This window comes from Tupaia chinensis, unplaced genomic scaffold, assembly GCF_000334495.1.
Source record: "Tupaia chinensis unplaced genomic scaffold, TupChi_1.0 Scaffold144276_1, whole genome shotgun sequence".
NCBI lineage: Eukaryota > Metazoa > Chordata > Mammalia > Scandentia > Tupaiidae > Tupaia > Tupaia belangeri.
Genome location: NW_006204133.1, coordinates 5,098,617 through 5,123,023, shown reverse-complemented (window position 1 = coordinate 5,123,023; position 24,407 = coordinate 5,098,617). Strand labels below are relative to the sequence as shown.

General features: G+C 46.9%; 1 protein-coding gene and 1 pseudogene across 1 annotated transcript in view; one reads left to right on the top strand and one right to left on the bottom strand.

Moving 5' to 3' along the window:
• Positions 1-24,407, bottom strand: part of NPAS2 (neuronal PAS domain protein 2) — a gene marked incomplete in the record, with an annotated part of 111,510 nt that overhangs the window by 64,840 nt on the left and 22,263 nt on the right. Inside the window, 3 exon segments of the mRNA XM_014583397.2 lie at positions 7,725-7,814; positions 11,591-11,682; positions 20,049-20,197. Of these exon segments, the coding sequence (XP_014438883.1) occupies positions 7,725-7,814; positions 11,591-11,682; positions 20,049-20,197 (331 nt within the window).
• LOC102488533 (small nuclear ribonucleoprotein Sm D2 pseudogene) lies at positions 18,165-18,503 on the top strand (annotated as a pseudogene).

Sequence of the window (24,407 nt, the reverse complement as noted above, 5' to 3'; positions counted from 1 at the left end):
AACTCCTGAGGAGGGTTTGGGACTCAAGATGGTGGCAGTGAGGCTGCCGGGGGTGGGAGGGGGCTGCAGGAAGGACACAGCATGCACAGGCTTGGAGCTCTCAGTGCATCGCTGGAGGGCGGGTGGGCAGGAGAGTAGGTGGAGGATAGGTGGGCAGGAGAGCGCCAAGGGAGAGGAAGGGCGGAGGGGACCAAGGCCCATATAATGGCAGACTTCAAGGAGGTCTTGATCCTGAGCACCAGGGGAGCCACTGAGGGACCTCAACAAAGGGAAGGAAAAAACTATTGTATTATATATTTTTTAATAAAAAAAAAAGGTTATTTCTTCCATATGTGAGAGAGAATGAGAAAGGGAAGGAGGGAGACAGGTAACCTCAACATGGTCTTCACGCTATGACCCCCAGCCTCAGCCAGCCATGATCATGCGTGCGTGCATACCTGGTGTGTACAGGGAGAGCTGGGGATGCGAACCAGGGACTTTTCCATGTGGGTTCAGTATTGCAGAGGGTGAGTAATTGCTGTGCCACTAACTGGCCCTGGAGACATATTTTAAAGAGATCCCACTCATGGTGGGAGGGAGGGAGCACAGGAAGCCATGGTAGAGAAGGCAGAGGCTGAGCAGAGAGACGGGGAGGGGTGGAGCGAACAGAGAGTCCAGAGCAGTTTCTTCACCCACCACGTCCGGCCTCCACTCCTGCAGCCACTGTGTGCCAGGTGCTGCTGGCTCCGCAAGGAAGGCAAAGCCCCTCTGAGAGGCTGAGTGGAGGACGGAGGAGGGACAGGAAGGGATCCGAGGCCCCCGCTCTCCCCGCCTGGTGCACCAGCTTAATGCTTGCAACTCTATGGACAAGGACTCTACCGCACCCACGCTCGCCTACTTCAGAAAGTTCGTGGAAAATGTATATTCTGAGCAAACTATGCATGGAATTCTAAATTTCTTTGCACCAAAATAAACTCATATCTTAATCCCATTTCTCTATCATCCCTCGTTCTGGCTTTCTCCAAGTTCTTTCTGATGTTTTTGATTTTATTTTAAGCCTATTCCCTCCAGCTTTTTTAGAAGATGACTAATGTTCACAGATGACAGTAGTCCTTCTTAAAGATCTCTCAGATTTTATACTTGAGTATGGTAACTAAGTCACTCCAGTCTTTCCTTGGAGAGCTGTCTAAAGTCACTCCCCCGTGGTGGGTGTGGCAGAGCCTCCAACTACTGGCTTTGCTTGGAATAAAGAGGAGCACAGGATGGAGGAGGGGCAGATACCATAGCCTGGGCAGAGTGGGAGGTGGTGAGGGCTGTGAGTTAATACGCCCAAGGGCTCAGACCGTGCTTGGTCCTTATATGTGTTTGTTGGTGTATTGTTAAATGCCATTTTCATGTGCTAAAAATTGCTGGAAGCAAAGATAATTTTAAAATTTAAACCCTCTTGCTTTTAGGAGGATAAATTACATCTGCAATTGAACTGTCCTTTGACTGAGCTGAGCTCTGTTTATTAGAATAACGACAATTACAAGGACAAGAGGGGACGTGTCACCTACAGCCATCGTCACAGCTGAGCCACATTATCAGGGGTGCCACCGACCTGTCTGAGGCAGGAGGTTCTCTCCCAACTTACGGCTTCTCCAGGAGCAGGGCCTCATCTGAGCCTCACTACAAATGCCCACCCTAAATTCCAAATTGCACCACACCCATGTGTCCACTTGAAGAGCCTTGAGAGCTTGGGATGACCTGAAACTGCTGCAGGATGCAGAACAGCAGGTCCCTCTTCCTTGGTCAGCAGCACCAGTACGAGTATGCCCAGCCAAGTCGCGGGCGCCCAGACAAGACATGCAAATTTAGAAAGCTGGTTGGCTGAGCTGGCGGCTGGGTGGACACTCTGTCCTGGAATGTCCCCAAGGGGCTTGGCCCCTCTGGCTTATCCTACGAACGTGGGCGAGCGTGGTGCATTCCTACGATGGGACACTCTGGGCCGGGCAAGAGAGCAGGTGACAGCTATGTGGGGTGTGAGTGGGTGACTCCCACTGTGGAGCTATGAAGTCACGGAGTCCATGTCTATGATTCCATTCACAGACACGACAGGCGATACTGAGCATGAGCACCTCCATTTTGAAAATGATGTTGCCATTTCCTTTTCCCCTGTAACCCGACCCGTATGTGTCTCCTAAACTCCTCACTGAATGCTCATGGGCAGGCACTGCCATCCCTCCTGTCCTCCTAAGGTATTTACCACCAGCAGATGCAGCCAATTGTAACTGTCCTTCCTGATCACTTGCTTTCTTTAGCTTTTGTAAATTGCTTTCGCATAACTCAAGGCCTGTACTCTCTTAGAGGTGTAGTTTTTTTTTCTTTGTGGTTTTCGCCTTTATAAACCCCCTGCTTCGGGGCTGCAAGGTTTTGGAGTAACATGAGTCTTCTCGCGCACTCGCTGGCTTAATCGATGGCTCCTTTAATTTGGCTAAAGCTAAATGTCCTCTTATTCTCGCACTGATGTGACTATAACAATACCCAATTATACTAACAGTTTACTGATGAATTCAAAGTTGACAAAACTACAAAGAAAAACAAACAAATGATCTTAAAATTCAGGAAAATAGTTGCCTGTGGGTGGAGGGTGAGGGCATGTTGGGAATGGAGCAGACAGGAGCTTACGGGTTGATATATTCTAGTTTTGTTTGCTTGTTTTCTCGTTGCTAGAGGCACATGTGCTCACCAGACAGAGAGAGTGGGGGGAAGGGATAAAGCACCTCCCCATGGAGCATGGTCACACTGCAATCCCTTCTCCGTTCTCTATTCCATTGGGATTTGGGCACCCACACACACACCAGTTTTTCCAGCCAAGGTTGGCATTTGAACTGCAGTCAACGATGTAGGATTCAGCTCCCTTTTGTACCAGGCCACAGGATGGCCTGATATTCTAGTTCTGAACCTCAGTCATGGCTGGCAACCTGCACCCCTTTAGCCCCTAATCAACTCCAAGCTGTGGCCACACCTCTCAGGGCTCTGCCCTGACCTGGAGTCACCTCTGACCAAATGGCCAGGACCAGGTGGGCTGTTCTGGCAGGTGAGGGCAGGGTGGGGAGGGAAGGGCAGAGAGTGGTTTCCTGGAGAGTGAGGTCACGGCTTAGCCTTGCTGCTGTCTGTCCTTTCCTGTGACCTCCTCCCCTGACCCCCGCCCCGGCCCTGTCACAGCATCCTGTCCCTGGTCCCCTGACCTGGCACTTCTTCTCCTGGAGCTTTTGCCTGGAGGACCGGAAGTGCATGGAAGTATGCTCTGACCTGTAGATGTCACCCACTTTATGAACACCACTTTATACTTTACTCTCTTTCGAAGGGGTTGGGCTACCTATGCCCATTTCTCTCACTTCTGAGGCTCTCTATCTTGTCTGCAGCTGCTCCCGACAGAAAGCCCCATCTATGATTCTCATTCAAGGAACATTTCGGCACACGGTACCGCTCTCGGGACTGGGGACCGGCTCTGCCTTAAGCACTCAGTGTGGCCCAGCTCACTGGGCACATGTCCCGTTCAGGAATAGCTCGGAGAAGTAATCCAGGAAGCTAACTCGCAAAATGATCAAACGGAAGTGCAGGCCGGAAGCACAGAGTACACCTGGTTTTGGTCTCTCACTTGGTTCTGCCTCAGCAAGCCCTTTCCCAATTCTGTTCAAAGGCTGGGACTTGTGCTCCTTGGTCCTCTCCGGAGAGTTTCATCCCGGAAGATTCCCTTATCCCCGACCTTCCCCTGCATACACGACTGCACTGCTCACGCTTCTCCTGTGACTGTGTTCATTCTAGATGCCAGGGAAGACCAATGCGCGGTGTGAGCCTTCCCGCTGGGAGCTGTTTCCTTCTTTCTTTTCTGTCAAACTGGTGAAGTGCTAGGACATTTCATCAGGAAATTGCTATACAACAATCTGTCATGTGAGCTACTGTCACATCTGTGGTTCTCACACTATGAACAAAACACAGGGAGATTTAAGTCTGAAAGTCGCAGACATGGAAAGGGATTCGGACTGGCTTTTAGCCCCCACCAGTAATGGTCTTCCAATCTCAAACAACACAAGGGACCATGGCATGGGCCCTGACACTGATGGGGCAGTGCTGCTGGGTAGGGCACATGGTTTCCTGTCCCCCTGCCCACGCTGCATCCTAGCTGCCTCCTCTCATCACCACCTCCTCCAGGAAGACTGACCACTACTTCTTGGTTCTGTTTTCTCTCCCTTCCTCACCACCCACCACACCCTGGGAACAGTCAACCTCTCTGTGTCTCACAAAGACTTGTGACCTGTGCGTCGTGGCCAGCATCCGGCTCTGGGCCCAAAGTGCCTGAGCTCAAATCCCGTCTACTGCTGACTGCCGTGGAGCCTTGAGTGCCTTACCTAGCCTCCTGTGCCTCAGTTTCCTCATCGCTGACTGGAGAACGACCTGCGTCATGTGACCAATGTGGAAAAGGAGCAGAAACGTGATAGGAGGGACTGTGAAACGTTCGTGGGAAAATGGAGTTGAAGTGTGAGTTTATTTTGGTACAAAAGTGTTTTTGGAAATCCATGCATCATTTTTGCCAATACACATTTTCCATGAAAACCCATTGGGTAGCCCTTACTCTGTCGTGCTAGGAACTGCTATAATTGCTTTACACGTATTATTAATGCATGCACATGATTCTTGGTGCTGGGCACATGGTAAGCAAACAAGAAGTGTTAGCCACCAATGGGCAAAAGTGAGTTTTGCTCATAATGAGTGTTTATGAGCAAAATCTCTCAACGCAAGTGCAAACCCAGAAGGAAAAATGATCTTAACATTCAGAAAAATGGTAGGAAGGAAAGATGATCTCATGGAGGCTTTTGAAATGCTGCATTATCTGAGGGCAGGTCCTGGGCACACACTGAGCAAAAAACTGAGTGCAAATGGAAGCAAACTAAACCAAATGCCTAAATTCTTTCCTTCTTAAAAGAGCTTTTTGCCTTAGGACATGTGTGCTCACTAAGAGAGAGAGAGACAGAGACAGAGACAGAAGGAAAGTGAGAAATCACCCTCCATGGGGGATGGCCACACCGTAATCCCTTCTCTTCCATTCTCCTCCCAGGATCTTGGGCATGCATGCACACATGCCCAGCGTGAGTTTAAAGTCACCAGGTCTGAGACTCAAACCGCGGTCAGCCACATTAGAGTCCAGTGATGTAACTGTTATGCCATCTGCTGGTCCCCTAATTCCTAAATTCTGACCCAAACCCCTGGTACTAGAAAGATGACAGGGATGGCCACCCTGGACTCTGCAGCAGGGCCTGCTTTAAGCTCTGCTCTGCCTCTCGGTGCTGGGCCATTGGGTTTCCTCAGTTGAAAGTGGAAGCAACAGAGGGGAGACTCCCAGACAGACTCCTCTGCTCGACATGCTGGTGGGCCATGGGGGGGAGTCTCCATCCTCAACAGCCCCTGTCCACCTACTTGCAAGAGAAGATGCTTGAAAAACTAAATCACGAAAGCTAGAGGTAAGCTGAAGTTAAATTTGGGGACTGCCTACCCCAGACTCACCTCCACTGGGGAACTGAAGGGCTGACATGCTGTTAGTGTTGGAGCACGGGTGTGTATATACAGACACTTCATCCAAACAGGTCTAGGTAATTTGGAGTTAGGGTCATTTCTGGCCCTTCCGGAGTTAGAGAATAATTTATATGGGTGGTCCCAGAACACGCCGTAATTTCAAGCCGGGAGAACTCTGATCTTATTCTGTAACTCTCCTGCCATGTGTAGCAGCTGGGACATCAGATAATTACAGGAGCACCAAGCAGGACAGCGCGGATCCTGTTTACCCGAACAGCGCAGGGCTCCCATCTCTCATTTCCAGGCCGTTAGGCAGGCGAGGCTGGGCCACCTTCAATCAGCGCCTATTGCTACCCACTTCTTTCCATCCATTTCAAAGACAAGCTCCCTCCAAAGAGCTATTCCTGCCCCTCTTATTTCTTTTCTCATCCTCAGATCAGCCCGCCCTCATCAGCTTGTCTCCTTGGGGCTGATCTGAGGATGAGAAAAGAAATAAGAGGGGCAGGAACAGCTCTGTATTTATGGCTTCAGCCTTCTGACTATCCTCCTGGCTTTGGACACACAGCAGCACCCTCTGTGTCTTAGGGCCGAGAACGATCCTCTCCTGACAGCTATCCAGAGGACAGAGGCGCTCACCAGCATGATGCACCTGGTTACAAAACGTGAACCGTGCGACAGCGTAGGTTCGGTTACTGTGTAATGGCAAGGCATCTGCCTAGCAACGTCAACGTTTCTCTCAGGGCGTACGGTGGTGCGCGGTTAAATGCAACACTCTGTAAGGCTGACCCATGTGGGAAGGTTCGAGGCTCATATCCAGAGACCTCCCTGAGTTCGCTGGGCGCGTGTACCCACGATCTGGGACTGGCTGCAGCTGGGGGTTGATCATGCCATTGAGACTCTGTTGGGGTGCTTGCCTCTCTATGTCTGTCTCACTTGCTCATGGGAGAAATAAATAAGTAAACTTTAAGAAATGCTTCTCTGGGCTACAATATGGTGACCACTGAGAAAAAGGGAGGTAGCAACTTGATCTCCACACATCAACTGCAGAAACGAAGGGACAGGGGTAGCTTCTAAGGAAAAGATAATCCCAGTTGATGTGGGATCCTGGCCATCAACGGGCCGGGCTCATCACAAGGCTGATGGGAGCTGCCAATGGGTGAGGTCGCACTGCTCCTTGGACAGGTGCAGTGAAGGGAAGGGAAGCACAGTCTTCAGGGTCACCCTGGCCCAGGATTTCCCACAGGTGGCCCGGGACACGCTGTCAGCCTCCTGTCACACGGACTGGCAGCCAGCGGTAGGGAGTGGCAGGGGAAGGGGTCTGGCTGGGCTTGTCGGGAGGAGAGGGGAGAGGACCGTGTGCCCATTAGTCACAGGTGCAACTCCCGGTAGAGCTGCCATGCCAGGCGTGGCAGGAAATGAGAGGTGTCCAATGCCTGAGGGACCCTCGGCAGGGGTTTCTCTATGAGCCACATACGGGTCTTGGTCCGGTCACTTCATCCTAGTCAGGGATTGTAAGGTTTATGCAGAGAACAGGAAGAGAAAGAACAGGAAGATAGGGAAGGTGGGGGGAGGGACAACTGTCAGGACCTATGGGATGCACCACAGCCACTCCAGCTCCAAGCCTCTGCTGCACCCCTGGACAGCAGAGCTGACCTGTCCTCCAGCTGCCCCGACTTCTCTTGCTCTCCAAAGCCTTCTAAGACACTGGTCCAACAATGTCTTCCCAAAGTATTCCAACTCCAGGAAGCGTCTCTGCATCCAACAACTTACCACTATCGAGGATCACAACGTGCAATTTCAGACCTGTCCCCAGTGGACCCCAAATCATTCTGAGCCATCTGTTGCTCATTCCTCCATCAGCTGTCGGTTGGCCCCAGACGTCTATCAGCCTCTGCCGAGGCTCTGAGCTCTCGTCACCGTGCTGTAAGTCTCTTGTCCATCCATGGCCTTAGTTCTGACCAGGGATAAAACCTGTGCCCATGACCCCCCTACCTACTCCAGGTCTGGCTTGCTGAGATCATGGTCCCTTGCCCATTCCAGGATGACACGTGCCTGCCCAGGGACCTTGACCCTGGCCTGGTCCTTCACGCTCCGTGTACCCACTTCTCAAACACAGCCCCTGCATACCTCCCCTCCGACACGAGATCTGAATAGTTCTCAAGGCCAAGGTCATCAGAGCAGAAACTCACCGGTAAATGCCCAAGGAGAGGCGTGATACTGTCAGAGACATAGATGATACTGCCATCGGTTGTCACTGCGATAATGAAGCCATCTAGTGCCTGTGGAAAATGCAACATCCAAAGCTCCTTAGTAAGGTTTTCATGGGGGAGCATGTCACCAACCCAAGGACTCCACTTCATGACACTGGCTTTGTTCTGTAATCCTCCCAATATTTCTGAGTAGCCTCAGAGAACCTTTCCTCCTGTCGCACAAGGCGGTTTCTTACATGGAATCTGTCTAGCCTGGGAAGAGCACTTGCAGAAGCACTAACGACTGCGAGACTTGATCTCCTGATATCCTAAAATTAAATTTAGTCATGGAAACTACTTAAGGAGCTTTAATAACAAGCCACTAAGGGGCTGAATCACAAACACCACCATTGCCATTAAAAGGCACCAGAATGCGTTACGGTCCCCTCCACCCCCAGGATCACCTGGAGCCCAGCAGTCGGCATTCACTAATAGATACTGATTTTAACAGAGGCGTTGGAAACCGGGGGCCTGTTGGCCACGGTCGCACAGGAGAAATCCCTACGGAAGGAGCCATTCGTAAAGAACGCTCATATTATTCAACAGGGCTGGGTGCGGGAATGTGTAACTCAACTGAACCCATGAGCATTTCAGAATGTCTAAAAACATGCACTCGTTTCAAAGAACCTGCCTAGTGACTACTGCGGGCCAGGCACACTGTCTGGGGGCTGGGAATATAAGAGGTTGACCGTGGGCAATGTTTTCTCATTAAGCAGACGCTTGGCAGTTATGGTTTTTAGGATCTTTACTGAGGTGTATTTTAATACGGCTGCTTCCAGAAGACACATCTGAAAGCTGATTTCTAAAATTTGGACTACGTGATTCAACAGGGAAGGGGGTCTTACTGGCGACAGTTGTCCAGGGCACACCAGTGAGATGGGAGAGGTTAACAACGAAGCTCGCCCTGCTCGAGGACAAATCTCTGAGGGGCTAATACGTTCAGGTGAACTTTGACTATAAACCTGTCCCGATGGCTTTACTGACTCCATCTTTGAAATACTCTCTTCCCCAGGGCTAGGGATTCTCCTGCTTTAGGGGGAAAAGAGTGAATTACAGGCTTTAGAAAACCATGGGAAGATTCTTGAGGCATTCAATTTGTGCCTCCCACGGCATAACTGAGAATCTGAATGGCCGAAGGGACATAAATTATTTCAAGTTAGGAGCGTGTGGCTAAGTGCACCCTCGGGAGGAGCCGGAAATGGGCCACTTACAAAGGAGGCAAAATGAGAGAGAGTTCTTTTCACCAGGGAAATCAACACGAGGCTCGTTCACTATTTGACTGATGTGTGATAGGATTGAAGACTGAAAAACGAACTAAAGCACATTTCTTAAATAAACCTCATCCTCTTGGTTTACACCAGTGGTTATTGACTGGGTGCAATTTTGCCCCCCAAGGGGACACCTGGCAGCATCTGGAGTCAGTTTTCGTCCCCATGACTGGAGTGCACGATGCCGGCATTTAGTGGAATGAGCCAGTTTTACTGCAAAACATCCGGCAATGCACAGGGCACCCTAGGACAAAGAATGATCAGGTCCAACATGTCAATAGTGGGAGGTTAGAAACTGTGGGTTAGATTTACGGGTGGTGGGGAACAGAGAAGTACACCCTGGTACCTTTTATTCCCACCCCTCAAGTCTTTTTCCAAATTGTTTCTTAAATGATCTTTGCAGCACTCCTAGGAGGTGAATTATTTTAAAAGGTAGGAGCACTGTTAGTGATGTCAGCTGGATCTTTCTGGAAAAAGCAATTTGGAAGGCTGGAAAGGCAGGCATGGTACAAACAGTCCTCTTGCACTGTGAGCCCAGGTCTCCCTAGAATTTGTAAAGGAAGTGGGTGTTAAAAAGCTAGAAGTATTTATAGGTAGAAAGTAACTTTCATCGGCTCATTGGCATTTTCCATCAAATGTACGAGAAAGGCACTGAGTCATTGCTCTAAGAACGCTTGCTATGGTTTTGGAAATCCCATCAAGTACTTCAGAGGGATTCAATCGCGAGTGATGTGTCCCTACCCACACCAGTGGGATTTCCACTTCATTTTCTAGAAACTTCAGTCCCCTGACTCTTAGCCCTTTTCTCTTGGGTCATCAGAAAAGTCATGATGCATTTTTATGTAGGAAAACACGTCACGACTTTTCCATGACCAAATAGCTCCTGAATGGATCCCTTTTTAACTGCAAGGAACCTTGTTTCTTCAAATACTTTCGATACTTTGAAACTCACTGCAAAGGCAAAAAAAAAAGAAGAAGATTTTGCTACAGGCTCTTAAAAAGAGGCTGATGCTACAGGGTTATGTGTTTGAACTACTTTGCCATAAGAATGAAAAGATAAATCGATGTATGTAAAGTAACATAATGATGCATTAATTCAACATTATCCTTCACAAGCTGTTTTAAATTTAACATAGTTAAAATGCATTGCTTTTCTGCAGAAAGTTCTGTATTTTCTTTAAATATAGTTCACATGTAGATTTAAGTATCTTTCATTTTATGCAAATGTTCATGATTGCATTTTCACTTCATAATATTTGGACATCTACATTCTGGCATTTTCTTACTCCAGCTCGTTCTGTTTTCTGCATAGCTGATCTATGTAAATTAAAGTTTACATCAGTCTTATATAGGCACGTAAGACAAGATATAGAAAGATTTACCCTAAGAAGTCACGCTTCAAAGCCCTGCCAGGAATACCAGGACATGACCAGCGTCTAACTTCCTTTTTCTGAATTGGTCTGTCCTTGCTCTTCTATTCTCTGTCGAGGGCTTAGACACGTCGTGTCAGGGGCTTTCTCTGTTCCCATCATCATTTCCATATGCTCCCAGTCTCATCCCCAGAGTAGAAGTCAGAGCCCCCTGCCAGATGATTCTGCAAACTTCTCAAATGTACCAAGGAGGTCCAGCCATATATACAGGTACACAATATTGAGAAAGGCCACTGACTCAGTGTTCCCAAATACAGCCCCACCAACGAACACAGTGCTTGCTCCAGAGGAAGGAACGTGAGTCTCTGGCAGCACAAAGGGCTGTGGCCTGGGCAGGGAGACACAGCCACCTGGGGTTGATACTCACATGCCATGTTGATATAACACCAGCTCAAGTTAAAAGCATAACTTCAAAAAAAAAAAAAAAGGTTTATGTTTTCAGAAAGAGTTCTGCTATAGGGTGCATGTGCTTGCCAGAAACACAGAGAGAGACATAGAGAGAAAAAGTGAGAAATCGCCCCCTAGGGAGGATGGCCACACTGCAATCCCTTCTCCTCCATTCTTCTATCAGGATTTTGGGCATGCATGCAGATGCATGGTGTGAGTTTCAAGCCATCCAGTTGGGACTCAAACCACAGTCTGCCATGTGGGAATCCAGTGCCCTAGCCACTACACCACCTGCTGGCCTCTGGAAGACTTCCATTTTTTAAATGTGTTTCTACTAAGAGAAAAATGTCACATTTTAAGGAAGAGACTCTGAACCAAATGAAAGGGCAGGCTGATGAAATTTTCCCACCCTCCTTCCCCTCATTCTACCCACCTCCAACACTGCCCCTTCCTAGCACCCCTATGAGGTGTCTTTTGGCTGGGAGATTATTAGGTCATTCTAGGCCAGCATGTGACCACATTTGTTTTGGGGACTTTGGCTTATATCATCCAACTCAATAGCCAAAATACAAGCAGTAGAGGGCAGACCCCACAAGGGTATGTCTCAAGACCTCTTTCCAGGATCAAGACCACGTGTTTCCGTCAGACAGAGGGTCGTATGTGGAACAAGCAGGGACACTGTAACTTGCAACTGATTAAGCTAACTTGAAAGTGCGTTCACCTCCAACATCAGCTGAGTGAATTCTTCATTGCTGAGGAATGAGGGCTTCCAGTCTTGCTGAATGTCACAGATTTCCGTTTGCGCTGAGACCTCTGAAATAACAACACACAAACAAGCTTGGTATTATTTATTTATTTATATTGTTTAAAAGAATTTATTTAATTTTATGCTTCATTATTATTATTTTAACTTGCTACAGGGCATATACACTCAAGAGAGAGAAAGAGAAGGCAAGAAAGCAAGCCACCAGGACTGGGACTCAAACCGTGGTCAACCACATGGAAGTCCAGCACCTTAATCACCATGCCAAATGAATTTTGATATTCAATGACATTTAGAAATTGAAATGAATGAATGAAGCCCACCTCATTTCTGTATAATTCTGTGTAAGCTCTGTGGAGTTGAAGGAAAGAAACCATTTCAAGGAAATGCCCTAGCCTGATTTCAGAGAACAGGAACTTTGGGTAAAAGGGGTGTGAAAGCACTGTTGATGTTCTCACACCCCTTCAGTGAGGACCTGAGGAGAAGACCCCATTCTGTCTGGGCGTACTGCCTGTCACCTGCCCATACATTTCTACACGGCAAAGCCTCACTGTCGGCAGTCGGAATTAGGGAGGACGCCGGGGATGGTGGGACACCCTCTAACGCTGCTTCTTCATGGTCAGGCTGATGCAAAACACTTCAGAGACCTGGAGTCGTCAAAGTTCCAGAAAATCTTAGGTTTTTGGTATATAACCCATGCACTATGCAGAGTGTGGCGTATTTTCCAGCATTTTTATTACTGAAGTGTCCTGTATTACACATGTCTCTGGCTTGCTTGTAAGGCTAGAACTCAGTCTTCTCAAAACATTTTTGGACCAATCAATAGTTTACCTGATTCATATAACTACTGAAGATGTCTTCCCGTTTGTAAATTCAGATAATCACGGGTCTATCCAGCCTTCTTTGAATATGTTAGTTTTTTGCATTTTTGAAAGAATGCTTTGCTCTCTCATCAATTGTTTCTGATATGATAATTACAGTCAGCACAAATGCAGTATCAGATATATCTGTGTTTTCCTCAGTTTATCCTTCATCTGAAACCATTTTGTTCTACTCTATGTAGTAAGAAATTTTTTTTTCTTTTTTCAGAGTTTCTTTTCTGGTGCTAGGAAAACTGTAAGAACAAATAATTTCTTTAGTACCTCATTACCTCAGACAATAAAACTAACCTCTTTTTTGACACATTTTTTTGCCATAGAGCATGTGTGGTCGCTGGAGAGGGGAGAGACAGGGAGAGACAGTGAGAGGGGAAGTGAGAATTCGCGCATCATGAGGGATGGCCATGCCCTTTTCATCCTGGGATTTTGGGCAGGCATGTATGCACACCCCATGTAGTTTTCAAGCTGCCATGTCCAGAGCTCAAATCATGGTCAGCTACGCGGAAGTTCATCGCTTTAACCACCATGCCACCTGCTGGCCCCGAAACTAACCTTTCTCACAAAATGTAAAATGGAAATTGTGCAGGCAGATAATCTGTCAATTCTAAACTAGGGGGAAGATTTCCAGACTTTCTCCTTTGCACCTGTGTTTCGGTAATCTCGTATGCAGACTGTGGGGAATACATCCTGCCATCCGAATGAATGAATTTCAGTGAATTCAGTGGTTACTCGTGAACAAAGAGGATGTGAAGGGCTGGATTCCACATGTGACTCCGTAAGCTCTCACTCGTTCCTACACCCGATGCTCCTGGCAACAGACAGCTCTCCTGGGATGGTTTCTTCCTTTGGGAAGTCAGAAAGAACAAGCTGCTGCTATTGTTACACAAAATTGGATTTTTGTCTTTTGAGACTTTAAAGGAGCACAGAAGAGCTGCTAAGAGCCTTAGGTAAATGAACACAAGAAGAAACCCAGGAGAGGAAACCCGTGGGCAGCCAGGCGAGCAGCAGCACCGAGGGGGCCCTGAGGGATGAGGGCCTGTGTGAGTGCCTCACAGTGCTGGGTGCTGTGATGCAGTGGGGAAGTGCATTATGGGAAGCAGAGACAGGGTGTCTCACACTGATCTTTCCAGACTTCTTCCTGGGGTGCAGCGAGGCAAGGAAGACAGGGTGAAACTCCTAGTTCTTCACACAAAGGCTTGTCACAGTTGACCACTCAGAAAAGAGATGGATCAAAGTTAACCCCATGAGTAGCCGTCCTCATCTCCCAACCACACGTTCATCTTTAAAACTCATTGGATCACAACGAACACACTGCAGGTTAACTGTCTGTCCAGGAGAAGACTCTAGTGGCCCAAATTTTATATAGATAGAGGCCTGTTCAACTTAATGCCAAAGGAAAATGGAAGACCCATTTCTTTTCCATAAGTGCGTTCTAGATCATTCAGCATGGCTAGATATCTTTTCGACACCAGCACAATAATACGAAAAGTAGCCATTTCACTTCTTTTTTATTTCAATAATTTTACTACAGTCCGTGAAGGTTAAGGTTCGATTCACAGCATGTTGTAAAATATGTTAAGATGTCTCAATGCTAAGTTTGTTGGGCACTAAAATTCAGTGTTACCATCGTGCCTCTACTGGTATTCGATGTGATCAACATCATAAGGACCAACAAAGAGGTACATTTAAAGTCATTTCCAAATTGCAAAGGAAGTAAGACCATCTGAGAGTCATTTCTGCAGGGAAACATTGTCCTAACTGCCAACCCCCTAATCCTACGTTGGTTTAATAGGTATTTGCGCCCTAGAGCACTCGCCGCCCACTTGTTCCATGCCTGAACAAGCACAGAATACCTCTGGAATGTATGTGGTCAAAGAAGTCTGGAAAACTGAATAAAAGCTACTGCTGGCATGGGTATTACCCTATGCAAGAGGGACATTTCTCCTTGTTCTGCAGCCTCCCCTACCCCACCCTGTTCCCCTTCACAAAGGCAAATATATGGATGAGGCAGGGATGAGGACTGGGATCTAATGTTGGGAGATTATGGCATTCCATCAGCTCAAGACTCACACATGTAGACGATCCCACAGGTGGAGGCCAGTCTGGCCTGATTGTACTACTATTTAGAAGGATGTGGACAACGATGTCTTGCTATCACATAGTTTACATACTTTTTTTTTCATATAATAGGTACTATTGATACAAAATTTTATCAAAGAAACAAGGCCAAATTCTCATTTTAATTTGGATTACTTCCAAGAAAACGAATGTGTATACCGGGATCAAGATCTATCTTCCAAGCTGAGAATAGAAGAATGCTTGAAAGATAGTTGAAGAAAGAACTAAATAGTCCTAGTGAAATAATCCTAACAAGCCTGTGTGGACCTAATCATCTTTTCTTACTTACACACTGTGTCCCTTTAGCACGAAGGCAGAAGGCAGATCCGTGCCTATAGTTCTTAACCCTGACTGCCCTCTACGATCACCTTGGGAGCTGTAAGAATACTGAGGGCTAGCCACTCCTGGTGGCATAGTAACACAATGCTCCATGGGATGGAGACCATATGGGAAGACCTGAGTTCAAGGCCCATGGCCTCCCTTTACATGTTGGGCATGAGCACGCCCATGTTCAGGCTGGCTGAGGCTGGGGTGATCATGGCATAAAGATCTTGGTGGTGGTGCCTCTCTCAGAAAAAATGAACTTAACAAAAAATACTGACGGCTGTGTCTCACTCATCGGCTGGTCAAAAGCTCTCCATCTCCAAACAAAAAGCCCTGGTCTGCAGTGTTTGCCCATTTCTGTGACGTAAATACTCATGACTCAAACCATAGCTGATTTTGAGCTACCGACTTGATGTCAAGTGGCTTGCAAAACTCCTGGAAATGGGGGACCAGCAGTTAGCGTAATGGCTATGTTGCTGGACTCCCATGCAGTTGACCGCGGTTCACGTCCCGGACCCAGTGGCTTAAACTCACACCCAGCGTGTGTGCGTGTGTGCCCAAGATCCCGAGAGAAGAATGGAGGAGAAGGGATTGTGGCGTGGCCATCCCCCCTGGGGGTGATTTCTCGCTTTCTGTCTCTCTGTCTCTCTCTGTCTGTCTGGCAAATGCACACGCCCTATAGCAAAAATCTCTTCAAAAGAAAAAAAAAAACACTCCTGGAAATGTAACAACCGTCACTTGTACACTGGTATGAGATGGCTCCAGTATCTCACTGGGATCCCACCTCCGAGAATTCTGACGCACTAGTCTATAGGAAGTGACCCAGTAATAGGCACTTTAAGAACTTATCAGACTGAGAACAAATAGTCTAAACGGATGCACTGATGACAAGCTGTAGTGTGGCCATGATAGAAGTATCTGTAAGAGCTCATCAGTGTCCTGTTCTGGAGAAACAGGATGGGGCAGTGTTAAAGTCTTGGGCCTAGGGACAGACCACTGGGTTGAGATTCTGTGTCTTCCTGGTTGTCTGACTTGGGGGAATGGCTTAACTTGTGTGCTCAGTTGCCTCGTTTGCACAATGGTATGAACTCAAAATGCTGCCGAGGCTCAGAAGAGTTACTATTCGTAGACAGGGAGCCCTGAGTAAATGCTGCACCACTGTTATTTTCTGCCCTGGTGCAGATCCTGTGGTGGAGTCCACTTCCATTTGGATTATCACTAAAAGAAAGAGATAGCTTTTGGTTTTTGCCATAATGTAAATATCAGGGCAACCACTCCATTTCTGCATACAGTTTGCTGTGGTTGCCTCTCTTAACGATGGATAACACAGAATGAATGTGATCCTGGCTACGTCTCAGTGATCTGTGAGGGGCAAGCCTCTATCTTAGGGAAAAGGCGAGGCCAGGCAGGCACTCCCCTGGTGTCAGGAGGCTGCATTTCTGCTGACTAATCCTTTCCAGGTCCTAGATTTGACAATTCTGTAATTCCATGGTGGACAGAGCCCTGCATAAATGTCACACCGATGAACTTGATCCCAGCTGTCCTATTTAACAGCTGTCCTGCTTCTCAGTGGCACTGACCTAGTTTGAGTAATTTGCACAGGATGTCTCGGCAATCAAACCAACCTGCTATTTAACTTGAGTAAATGATTATTTAGGAAATCTAACCATTCTGATTAAATTATTGAGGCAATTGAATATGGCTGCAACATTTAGTCTTCCCTGACTTGGAACAAAAGTTACTAACATGTTCCCTCCTCTCCCTTGGGCAGCTTTGGAATAAAAGGTGACATATCATTACTGTCACATTTTTAACAGGTATATACAATTTTCAAAGGAATAATGGAAGCCTAACAAGCATAATGAAACTCCCCGATGTCCCCACTGTGCCTTCCCCTGTGAAATCTTGTCTAGGAAATTGTTCTGGAAAAGAGAAGCATCACCCTCAGCACAGAAGAACTGTAATTATTTCCTCAAAAGTTCTGGTATTTCTGTTTTTATTATGTTTGGTGTCATGGTTAAGGAAAAAGAATTCTGCTCTTGCTGTTGTTAATAGTTCCTGAACCTCTTAACTATTCTCTGATTTTTTTTTAATAACTATCAAAAGTGAGTGATAGGTAGGTGTGATTAGTGCTACGAGGTAAAACGTCTGAAGGTGAGTAAAAAGGAGACATAATGATTTGAGAAAGACAAGAGTTAAGGAGAGATTCAAGAGGTAAATTTGTACGATGGAATACTAAATACTAATGAAAATGAACAAGCCACAGTACTGGAACAATATGGATGAATCTTATAAACATCACATGTGTAATGTATGACCCCATATGAATAAGATTCCAAAGGGGGAAAAAAAAGTTCTTTGGCATTAGAAGCCAGAGTAGAGGTTACCGTTAAGAAAAGCTGAGATAGATGGAAGGGGCATCTACTGGGAAGCTCCTTTTTCTTGACCTGGGTGCTGGTTTCCAATTGTGCTCATTTTATGATTGCTAATTCAACCGTGCAGTTATGATTCATGTGTTTTCTAAATATGTATTATACTTTTATGAAGTAGTTAAATGTTAAAAAGAAGAATGGAATGTTAGGATAACTGGCAATCCACATGCAGAGAGATAAATTTTTACTCCCTACCTCACACCGTATACAGAAACTAACTCAGATCAAATACCTAAAGGTTAACCTATAACTTACACCTAACTGCTTAATCTACAGCTTAAAACTGCAAACTCTTGGGACCAGCAGTTAGCGTAATGGCTATGTCGCTGGACTCCTGTAGTTGACCATGGTTTGAGTCCCAGATCCAGTGGCTTAAACTCACACTGGGAGTGTGGGTGTGTGCGTGCCTGCCCAAGGTCCCAAGAGGAGAATGGAGGAGAAGGGATTGTGGCATGGCTGTCCCCCCCCCGGGGGGGGGGTGATTTCTCACTTTCTGTCTCTCTCTTTCTGGCGAGCGCAGGTGCCCTATAGCAAAAACCTCAAAAAAATAAAAGGTAAAACCCCACTGCAAACTCTTATTAGAAGAAAATAGATAGAAACTTCATAATCTTAGAGTACACACTGGTTTCTTAGATATGATACCTAAACCAGAAGCAACTGAAGGAAAAAAATACATAAATTAGACTTCATCAAAAGTAAACACTTTTGAGAGGCTGAAGCAATGCAGAGGAGACAGGAGTGACTTGAGAGTGCAGGATCCACCACGAGCCTCCCAACAAGCCCAAGAATGAGATGACTCCAGAGGAGCTGCAGAAGCAGGAGGAGGAGGAGGAGGAGGAATTTAACACGGGTCCACTCTCTGTGCTCATGCAGTCAGTCAAGAACAACACCCAAGTACTCCTTCACTGCTGCAACAAGAAACTTTGGGGCCGCATGAAGGCCTTTGATAGGCACTGCAACATGGTGCTAGAGAATATGAAGGAAACTGAGGTCTCCAAGAATGGCAAGGGCAAGAAGAAGTTCAAGCCAGTCAACAAGGACTGCTACATCTCCAAGATGTTTCTGCCTAGGGACTCGGTCACTGTGGTCCTGTGGAATCCATTCATTGCTGGTAAATAGAGCCTCTTCCCCACTGTCAGAATTCACTCCCCTGTCCTGCTACGACCTGTCCTTTGTGATGGGAATAATAAAATCCTGTGTTTTCCAAAGAAAAAAAAAAAGCAAAAACTTTTATATGTCAAAGGACATCATCAGAAACTGAAAAGATAAATCATAGGAAAGAGGAAAATGTTTACAATGATCTATCTGATAAGGTCTCATATCTAGAATATGTGAAGAAGTTTTACAATTCAATAATAAAGAGAAATATAAATACAATTTTAAAATGGGCCATGAATTTAAATAAACGTTTCTCTAAAGATACATAAACAGTAAACAAGCACATGAAAAGATCATGAAAAGCACAGCATCGTTAGTCATTAGGGAAACAGAACTGAAACCATAATAAGAGATCACTTCAGACCCACTAGTGAGGTGATACGATGAGTAATAATAGCATAGTGTTGGTGAGGATGTGGCAAAATTGAAATCCTCATACACCACTGCTGGGAATGTAAAATGGGATAGCCACTTTGGTAAACAGTTTGGCAATTCCTCAAAAAGTTAAATACTGAGTTACCATTTGACCTAGCAAAAACACTCCTAAGAATACACTCAAGAGAAGTGAAAACATATCAGCCAAAAAAATCTGTGCATGAATGTTCACAGCATTATTCATTACAGCCCCAAACGGAAAACATCACATGTCCATCATAAATTAATAAAACCTGATATAGCCCTGCAATGAAATACAATTTGTCGATAGAATGAAACGGCATACTGACAGGCACGAGGATGTCGATGCTGAGTGAAAGAAGTCAGACATAAAAGGTCACAGGCTCTATGATTCCACTGATATAAAATTTCCAGAATAAACAAATCTGTAACAGTGGAAAGTAGATTTGTGACTGCCAGGGGCCAGAGGGTGGAGGAATGGGGAGTGAGTGCCAATGGACACAGGGCTTCCTTCTAGGGTGATTGAACTGGACAGTGGTGAGGGTCGTATAATGTAAATGTACTGAGAACCACTGAAAACTGTATTTTCAACTGATGAATTTTATGGTATGCGAATTCTATCTCAATAAAAATGCAATGGATTTGACAATAAGTCGATGAATTATTTTCCATTTATTTTCTCATGGTGTAGCTCAGAAGACCAGAGAGCTTACAGACAGAAGCATAGCTGGATGAAAGCCCCAGCATGGGGGATCCAGTGGGAAATGAGTCCTTCCCATCGTATCCATTCAGGGCTGAATGAAAAATGCTTGTTCCAGGGATCTGTGCGTGACACCGAAAATGCCACCCCCCCTGGGATGGATGCTATCTTGAGGCTATTCTGGATTCTCTCCTCGGGATATCAAGGCCATTTGAGAGGTAGGCATTCTCTCCCCAACCTGCTAGAGATGGCAGCTATGGAGGGTGGAGAGCTTGTAAAAGGGGAAGCCCAAGACCGTTAACTTGGGACTTGCTGGGGAGGGAGAACTAGCCAGGAAGACCTGACTGATGATGTCATCCCCACGTGAAAATGGCAGAGCGGAGTCAAGCCAAGAGAAGAGTGACCTTTACCATTGTGCTTCTGCAAAAATCCAATGACCTTTTCTAGCACGGTGGTTTTATCCATTTTCCGTGTGTTTCCAGGGAGCATGGAGCTAAGCTCTTTGATGAGAACATTGAACTGGTCCCGACGCTTCTTCTCAGACTTATTTCGAGAAGCTCTGCAAACACAAAAAGCACACAGGTTACCAGAACATTCTGCCTGGTAAAGGCTTTGTTATGAAACAGTACTTTCTTTCAGAGTGTGTTCTATCACGATTATCTTATTAGAAACACTTTCGGGGAAGTAAGGCTAGCCACATTTCAGAGCCGGGTAAGGAGGAGAGAAAACTCTGCTAGGTTCTTGGCCATAAGGACAGACAGTATTACTAATAAGGAAATGCTTTCTCTTTTTTCCCTTGTTTCATTCTTCAGTGAGTGAGAGAGACAGAAGAGTGGGCGAGGCACTCTCACAACAGGGTCCTCACACCCTGATCCACTCCCCACTCTCAAACAGCCAGGATCACGGGCACGCACATGCCCAGTTTGCTCAGGAAAGTGCCAGGACTAGAACCCAGGAGCTTTCCCACATGGGTCCAGTTGCATGACCACTGCACCACCACCTGGCCCCAGTCAGATCTAAAGTCTTCCACACTGCAGCTCCACTGCCAGATGCCGCTAGTTCTGACTTCATAGAGCTTTAACCCTCAGAGGGCAAATGACACAGTGTTAACCGACACAGCTGCAGCCCAGAGGAATCTGCTCTGAGTCCTTCCTTAGGCTTGAACCATGACCCCTCCAATCCAGGTACCCAGCCTGGCCTGAGTCATGAGGGGTGGCTCAGGGTCCTAACTCTGCCACCTTGGGCATATGGCCTGGTCCCTGCCCCCAAGAAGTAGATCCTGCTCTTGGGGAAATAAGGCTCACCTTCCACAGGACAGCCCGCAAGCCATGTGGACCCAGGGCCACACAGGACAGGTGCCACGCCTGGCTGTTGAGCTGCTAGGAGCAGCTGAACCCTTTTTATAATGACATGGAGGAAACGCAAATGCATATTAGGAAGTCAAAGAAGGCAGTCTGGGAAAGCTACATCCTGCATGATTCCAACCATATGACATTCTGGAAAAGGCAAAACCATGGAGACAGTAAAAAGATCAGTAGCTGCCAGAAGTTAGAGAGGGATGAACAGGCAGAGCACAGAGGACCTTTCGGGCAGCCGCGTATTTGCTATGACATGGCAATAGTGGCTCCACGGCAGGACACAGCTGTCCAACCCACTCGCTGTGCACCTCCGAGAGCTCGCCTCAGGGAAGCCGTGGACTCTGGGTGATAATGACGTGTCGGTGTAGGTCCATCCCTATGAACTAAATGCCACTCTGGTGGGAGTCGGTGATAACAGGGGAGGCTGTGTGTGAGGAGGGGGTGTGTACAGGAAATCTCCCCCTGCCAGTCACTTCTGCTGTGAATCCAAAACTGCTCTAAGAAGTACGTCTATTAAAAAAGAACGCCAGCTCACAGTCTGACCCTACAGAAGAGAGCAAAGGGGAACTAACTGTTCAGGTTGAGGGAGGGGACTGCCCTGAGCCACTGAGGTACCTCTGAGGAACCCCAGGACCCCGGGAACTTGCACAGGGAATCATGGCTCTAAGAGCCATACTAAGAGAAGACCCGACGAGGAGCACATGATGAGGAGGCCTCTCCTTTGGAAGTCCAGGAAGCAGCGCTGCCTGAGGGGCCTTGACCTTTTGTGACACATCACAGGCCCTTCACCAACAACCCACTAACTTAAAGGCTACCCAGGGCTGGGGAGCTGACTCCCCTTGCAAATTCGCCCACGATGAACTCATTCCAGAAAGCCAGAGAGAACAGGGTGGCTGTGGCAGAGGCCTTTGAATCCTGTCTGTCTGCTGCTCCAGGTACCCCAGGCCTTGGGGCAAGGTTCCTGGGGGAAGCCACTCACCCACCTGGAGGCTCCTGGCTGATGTGTGGTCAGGACAGAGGGCACTAGTGGGTTGCAATTCACCCCTCATGAGTAGGTATCAATATTTATAGATAGCTGTGTAAATAAAGACTGCACATCCAGGCAGCTCTTGGAAACAGAAAGACACATTCCACCATCCTGGATGGATGCCACGGTGGTCGTGACCCCACTTGCCTCTTCCTGACTCCACCCGCCAATCCCAGTGTCCACACACACATTTACAGCCCATCTCACACTGATTCTCTCTCCATTTGGGCTGCCTCCTGATAATCTCTGAGCAGTTCTTCAAAGTCCAGCTCAAGTGCATGGTTGCTAGCTTCAGCTAAGGGTCTTGCCCTTTTCCTGACATCTCCCTCCTTCCTGTCTCTCCTTGGAATGTGGATGAAGGGATTTCTGCAAAGACCTCATCCCTAGCCGAGCCACTGTCCTTGTAAGTTCACACTCACTTCACAGACTGACGGCAGGTATGGCAGGAAGACGCTGAGGTGTCTTGTGCTGGTCCAGGGTAAAAAGCAGTGTTCAAATGCGTGGGAGAGAAGAAAGGGCCCTTTAACTTCCTGAGCGACTGTCTATGCATTATAAATAATTTTTTGGCCTAGATTTTAAAGAGTGACATGCAGCTTCCTTAGCCAAAAAAAGCTCTGTTCCTGTCCTAGTTTGCCCATTATAAATTATTTGTGAGCCGATAACACCCAGCTCATTATTGCGCTGTTCTCGTCTTCAATGGGTGTAATGACAACGAACACGGCCTGGCAGAGGATCCGAGGAAGGCTCATATCATTAGTGACAGAAACACAAGCTCGTTTCCGTCAGCCTCCGCCTGGGACACACTGCAGGGCCCACTGGAAATCGGTCGGTGTCAGCTGGATCCGCAGTTCTGAGGCAAGAGGGCGAAAACGAATCTGGAATGACCTTATTTCCAGTAAAGAGGTCTGCTGTGCAGGTCCTGAGACCACCACTCACGGCACTGGCTGGGACAGCAGGTTGAAAGACACTTAAACAATCAGTGTTAAGGATTTAAAAAAAAAATTGCCAGAGGGTGAGTAAGGGAGGGAGAAGGCAGGAGAGGGGGAAACATGGGGGAGCGAGGGGGACAAGAAGGGGAGGGTGAGAGAGAGAGAAAGAGAACATCTCCCATAAGGAATGACCACATGACAATCCCTTCTCCATTTCTGCCTCTTCTTAGTATCTGGGGCATGCATGCACACATGCCCAGCGTGTTTTTTAAGCTACTGGGTCTGGAATTCAAACCACAGTTGGCCATGTGGGATCCGGCCACCTTAACCACCATGTCACCAGCTGGCCTAAACTTTTTTTTATAAGGCTTTATTTATGTGTCATAAAATCCATCCACTTTAAGTGTATGGTTCGGTGAATTTGGGTAATTGTGGAGCTACCACACCAAAACCAAGATAAACAATAGTTACCGCACCCAAAAGGTTTTCTCCGACATCTTCTGGTTGACCTCCTTGCTGACCCACAGCCATAGGCAAATGCGTCAGTGAGCAGTTCAACTTTGCCTTGTCTAGGATTTCACATACACGGGATTGTATAGTATACAGTACTGGACTTTGATTTAACTAAAGCTTTTGAGGTTCATTCATGTTATGCATATTTTTAAAAATTATTTCCTTTTGTTACTTTCTTTTTTTTAAAGACTTTTGCCACACGATATGTGTGTTTGCCAGAGAGAGGCAGAGAAAGGGAAAGTGAAAAATAATCCCCCTTCTCAGGGGATGGTCACGCCGCAATCCCTTCCCCTCCATTCTCCTCTTGAGACTTTGGGCACGCACGTACAAGCACCCAGCGTGATTTGAGCCACCAAGTCCAGGATCTGAATCATGTTTGGTCGTGTGGGAATCCAGTGCCTTAAGCACCATGCCACCTGCTGGCCCCCATGTTGAGTATATTATAATAATATAATTTTAACTGCCAACTAGTGTATCATGGTATTTGAGTTGCTTCCAGTTTGGGGATATTAAGAATAGAGCTAGTCTAAGTATTCATGCACTCGTTTTGGGATAGATACAGGCATCCATTCCTTCTGAATAATACACAGGCACAGAATTCTGGGTCATAAGCTAAACATGTGTTTAATATAAGACATTGCCACACTATTACATAAAGTTGGCAATACTGTTTTTTTGTTTTCATTTCTACAAGCAATTTCAGTTCCTGTAATACGTGACAATACTTGGTATTGTCTTCTTTACTTTAGCCATTGAAGTGTTATCTTACTGTGCTATGAATTCACATTTTTCTTTTTTTTCTTTTTTTTTTTTTTTTGAGAGAGATTTTCGCTATAGGGCGCATGCGCTCGCCAGACAGACAGAGAGAGACATAGAGACAGAAAGCGAGAAATCACCCCCCAGGGGGGATGGTCACGCCGCAATCCCTTCTCCTCCATTCTC